At 42.8% G+C, this 5,034-nt stretch overlaps 1 protein-coding gene across 1 annotated transcript; it reads left to right on the forward strand.

Annotated features, from left to right (window-relative positions):
• The first annotated feature begins 587 nt into the window (after nucleotides 1-587).
• SPINK7 (serine peptidase inhibitor Kazal type 7) lies at nucleotides 588-3,970 on the forward strand. Its single transcript, XM_032395224.1, is given in 3 exon segments — nucleotides 588-648; nucleotides 2,183-2,348; nucleotides 3,708-3,970. Coding segments are annotated over 3 exon segments (273 nt in total). The 3' UTR covers nucleotides 3,754-3,970.
• Nucleotides 3,971-5,034: the final 1,064 nt, after the last annotated feature.

The raw sequence follows: 5,034 nt of genomic DNA on the forward strand, positions 1-5,034 counted from the left end.
CTCATGGCCCATAAATGACTTACCCAAGGTCACACAGCTAGAAAATGTCAATGCCTTCTCCAAGTCTCATAAACGCTAAGGTCACTGTTCCTCCCACCAGGTCCCAGCTTGCTTCCTATGTCCATTGCTTCAAAAAGAAACAGTATTTCCCCAGGAGGCAGAATATAAACCTAAGTGTGATCTATCCAATCTGAATCTAATATTCTTTATTTGGTGAAAAAAAAGTTTGATATTTTTACTTATTTCATAACTAGGCCAAGCAGTCAGTAGTTAATCTCTTCTACTACTTGAAGTTGAGAATTCTAAATAACAGTCCCCACCTCTGGTGCAAGCAGGAAAATACTTCTCACCTCAAATAATCAATTTCGCGGTCAGATAATAAGTAGCAATTAAGTGACAAGAACCGCAACACCACCCAGGGTGTGACATTGTGCCTTGAGAACCTCTCAGAGCCAACACTGACTCTGGATGACCTCACAGGAAAGGTGGAGAAACCAAGGACTGGCATATAAACCTAACCCCTTTCCTAGGGTATGGCTGATGTAGCTGGTGTGACAGCCCTGAGAGCCTCTACAGCCGTCTCCACCATGAAGATCATCGGGGGGCTCCTTCTGCTCTGCACAATGACTCATTTCTTCAGCAACTCGGGTGAGTTAAGGGCAGAGAGTGGCCTGTGTAGCCAGTAAGCTTGTCTTCCCAAATAACCCCTTCTCAGGATTGGAGGAAAATGTCTGGTCATGTGGATTTAAAGTGTACTGGCTTATAATACAAACAGCCCTGGCCTGGGAAGGGAAACTCTTATGTACCAACAGGTGTTGGGGGAAGGTGGTTGGGTCCAGTGTTTTCCCTTTCAAGGATTTTTATTTTCATCCATGGAGCCATAGGGAAAAAAAGAACTAATTTCTTCATAAGTCTACCATTCCGTAAGGACACTGGAAGTGGCTGGTGTTATTAGTTACTATTCCTCAGTGCAATGACACAGAAAAACTTGGATGTCTCTCCAAATCAATCCAGGAGGACTGAAATAAAACACAATTCTCCAAAGCCCAGGAGTCAACAATTAGACTTTTATATGATGAAAATTATTTAAATAAATTAAGAGTCTAACACCTTAAGAACATTCCATTTCTTTGTATCAGTTCAGAGGGGAGAATATCAAAGATGGCGGCACTTCAGGCTCTTAGGAGGGGTGACTGCAATACTTTCTATTGCTATCTGACTTTGAATCATTATCAAAGACATGATAAACTCCAGAAAATGCCCCATGTCAATAAAGGGAGGAAACCAGTTAATTCTCCTATCTGAATAAAGGGCTTACCTTATTGGCCATTTGGCTTCTTCAGCAAACAGCTGGAGTTTTATATAAGAACAGAGTGTGTGCTAAGATTCGTCACCAGAGCAAATACAGAGTCTCAATCCATAGGCCCAAATTAACATTAATTCATGAGACTTTAAGACTTTGCTTTATTTTTAACATTTCCATCTGTAACTCTCTTTCAGAAGCTGCTAGTCTGCCTTTAACAACAGTGAGTATATTGAATTACATTTTAATTTCAATTCCTATTGACTGTCATTTAGTCAACAAAAGGTTTTGAAATATATATGTAGAATTAATTCAGCATGTTTGGGGAGGGGGCAAAGGAGGAGGCGGGCACAGATAAAAAATCTCCTCTTCTTTCCAGAAGGCAGTTGAAGAAATATGACATACATTTAAGCAACTGTAGACTAAAAAATATCCCAAGTTAAAGGAGAGAGAGATGACTTCCAGCTGAGAGGTTGGTAAAGTCTTCATGGAAAGGACAACATGTGAGAGGCAGGACAGAGTTACCATGGTTAATTGCACAGGCTCTAGATTTAAATCCCAACCCCATCACTGACTAGCTTTTACATTATGCAAGTTCTCTGTTTTTAAGCCTGAATTTCACCCATCTATAAATAGGTGTAATGGTAGAACCTACCCTATTCAGTTGTTATGAATATTAAACAAAAAAAAATCATGTATAATTTAAGCTTAAAGGCTAGCATGGAAATGCTCAGGAATTATTAACAGCGTGTGCTAGTAGTAACAGAGGTGGGGACAGCGGTACTAGTATTTGTCATGGTGATAATATTATTAATAGAAGCAGCATCAGAATATCTGACCTGGGACTCCTAGGATGGTATTTTGCTTCCTGCCCAACAGAGGCCAGCATAGCTTAGGGCATTCTCTTGTGTCCGTAGCAGGTGGACTGCAGCATTTATAAGAAGTACCCAGTGGTGGCCATCCCCTGCCCCATCACATACCTGCCCGTTTGTGGTTCTGACTACATCACCTATGGGAATGAATGCCACCTATGCATTGAGAACTTGTGAGTACCTCGTGGGAAGAAAAAAGAAGTCACAGCCAGTGTCCTCCACTGCAAACCTCTCCTCTATGAGCTTGTTTCACTCTCCATAAGCTGCGCTGATTCCCACCCAGAAGCAGCTGGTAGAGAGAGAAAACCATCTGTGTCACAGTCAGGCGAGGTTTGGGCCACCTGCTCTGCCAGCTTAAACTAGTTCCATCCATCACCCAACTGCCAATTCCTGTCTCAATTGAGGGAATCCAGTAAGACCAGGAGCCCAGAGGTTCTATGGAGGCAAGGGGGCTAAGGGGATCATCTGGGGGTGATCTCCAACCCCCAAAGTTCAGCTTTTGGCTATTTTAGGTAGTGGAGTTCTACACAGTATCTTGTTAGAAGAAAAGATCTTGACCCCCATAATAAAAAATCATTGAAAACCACTATCCTACATGATTTCTAAGAGACGTGAGGCCATACTGCTTGATTCTTAGACAAACTGTGGCTAGAGCGCCTTTATCCTTCTCAAATTCCTAAGGGCTCTAAATAACTGTAGCCTTATGGGGGAAGAGGAGAAGGCTACCACAAAAATTGTTTTCTCTTATCTAAAAGAGGGAGATGCAAGCTGCCAGTGCTTAGACCTGGGCATGTTTTGCTTAGGTATTTTTGTTTGGCCTGTGAACGATTTCTGAAGGCAATATAACTAGGTAGTTGTCACTTCTTTAATGCAGAACAGGCACCTTAGCATTTCTTACCTTACACTAAGTCCACTTCGTTCATTATTAAGTCTCCTTTAGACCACTGGATTTTCGCTACCCATCTTCGGTCTTGTATTTTTCATCTTTGTGATTATTTAAACAAGTTAGAATATCAGTTTAGGCCCTGAGCTCAGAAGGATATGTCTGCATCTTTATTTCTATTCAGGAACAGGGAAAATTCACAAAAGGGAAGATTCTCTAACATGCACACCCATTGGGCTCTTGGCCTAGAAGCTGGCTTGTGTTCAAGGACACTGAAAGGGACATGTGGTGGCAGTTCTCACTAACGCATGACCCAGCTTCATCACAGGCCTTGCTGGCCAGGAAAGGCTGAGGGGCAGGCCACCTCAGCTTCCCGTGTCCTCCTCCATTGTTATTGTAGGATATTGGTTGATGGGCCCTGGTTCTGGGATCAGTGGAGGCAGTAGGTATGGTGGAAATATCACTGGACTAGGGAGACTCTGCTTCTGTCTCTGTCAGAAACTGCCTGTGGCAAGGACCTTCCTTTTCAGGGATTCAGTTTCTTCATCTATAACATTAAGCTCTGCCTCATAATTTCTATAGTTCCTTTTGGCTCTGGCATATAACATTTCCTCTTGTTTAATGAATCTTGTTATGTGTTTTCTCATAGGAAAAGTAATGGAAAAGTTCAGCTTCTTCATGAAGGAAGATGTTAACTTCTCCACAGACATGGGTACGGAGCGATGGTATCTTCACAGTCATTGTCATCATCCCCGGGCTCTGACTGCCTTTTCCCTCATCTTGACCAGTGCTCTGGGTAGGGGCAGAGACAGATTCAGAGTCATCTTTGTTGAGTGGAGAAAGTTGTTGTGGTCTTCCTCAAACTCATGCCTCACTGACTTCCGGGCTTCTTTTTGTACCTCAATAAAAGAATCTCCCCAGAGAGTTTATCTTTACTTCTGCTTGTATTTGTTTCTTAGATTGGGATGTAATATCTCAGTTTAAAAATAAAACTGAGGGATATATAAATCTTCTTTACGAGAAAGTTTTGTATGAAGAATGCCAAGTAACTTCCAAGACACACACACACACACACACACACACACACACACACACACACACATCAGTGAACACCTTACCCTCTCCTGGAGTCTTTACTTTCCTTAATCAGTACCTGCCACTGGGAACTAGCCTATGGACCATACTGGTCCTTTATATTAGTCTCTTTTCCAAAGTTCGTTAGAGGGGCACCTCCTTCATTATAAGAAGTCAACCCTGGAGGGAAGATTTTCCTGCCCATTTCTTTCCATGAGCATTCCATAATTTCTCCTTTCTTATCTCTCACCTTGCTAACCTCCTGCTGGAGCCTTAATAGAACATCTCTGGCACTGACTACTGCATTGCTTGGTCTAACACTTGCTTTCCATAACTGTAAAATGCAGATACCACTATGTACCAGGACAACATTGGCCGTACTGGCAAACTGTACATTTGTTTTAAATACAGAGACCTCTAATTCATTCTTAGTGATGAAGCTGGAGTTCCTTCTATAGATGATGCTTATGTGACCACAACACTTTGAGGAAGTCTTCAGTGATAGGCATAGCTCACAAGAAATTAGTGACCCAGATTAGGCCTTGGTATACTTTCATGGTCCTCATTTTCTCCTCCCCATGTTCACTTCTTCCCTCACTTGCTCCAGAACTGTTCTTGGCCCAGAGATTGAAAGAGGATAGTCCTGCCCACCTACAGGCTTCCCTAAAGATACAAGGAGGTCTGTGGAAACCTTATCTCCTCATAGACTCAAGAAGAGAAAGGGAGGGGTGCCTGGGTGGCTCAGTTGGTTAAGCGTCTGCCTTTGGCTCAGGTCATGATCCCAGGGTCCTGGGATCAAACCCTGCATCGGGCTTTCTGCTCAGTGGGGAGCCTGTTTCTCCCTCTCCCTCTCTCCCCCACTCGTGCTCTTTCTCTCTCACTCTCTATCTCAGATAAAAAAA

The sequence above is a fragment of the Phoca vitulina genome, unplaced genomic scaffold, assembly GCF_004348235.1.
Source record: "Phoca vitulina isolate PV1807 unplaced genomic scaffold, GSC_HSeal_1.0 scaffold83, whole genome shotgun sequence".
Taxonomy (NCBI): Eukaryota; Metazoa; Chordata; class Mammalia; order Carnivora; family Phocidae; genus Phoca; species Phoca vitulina.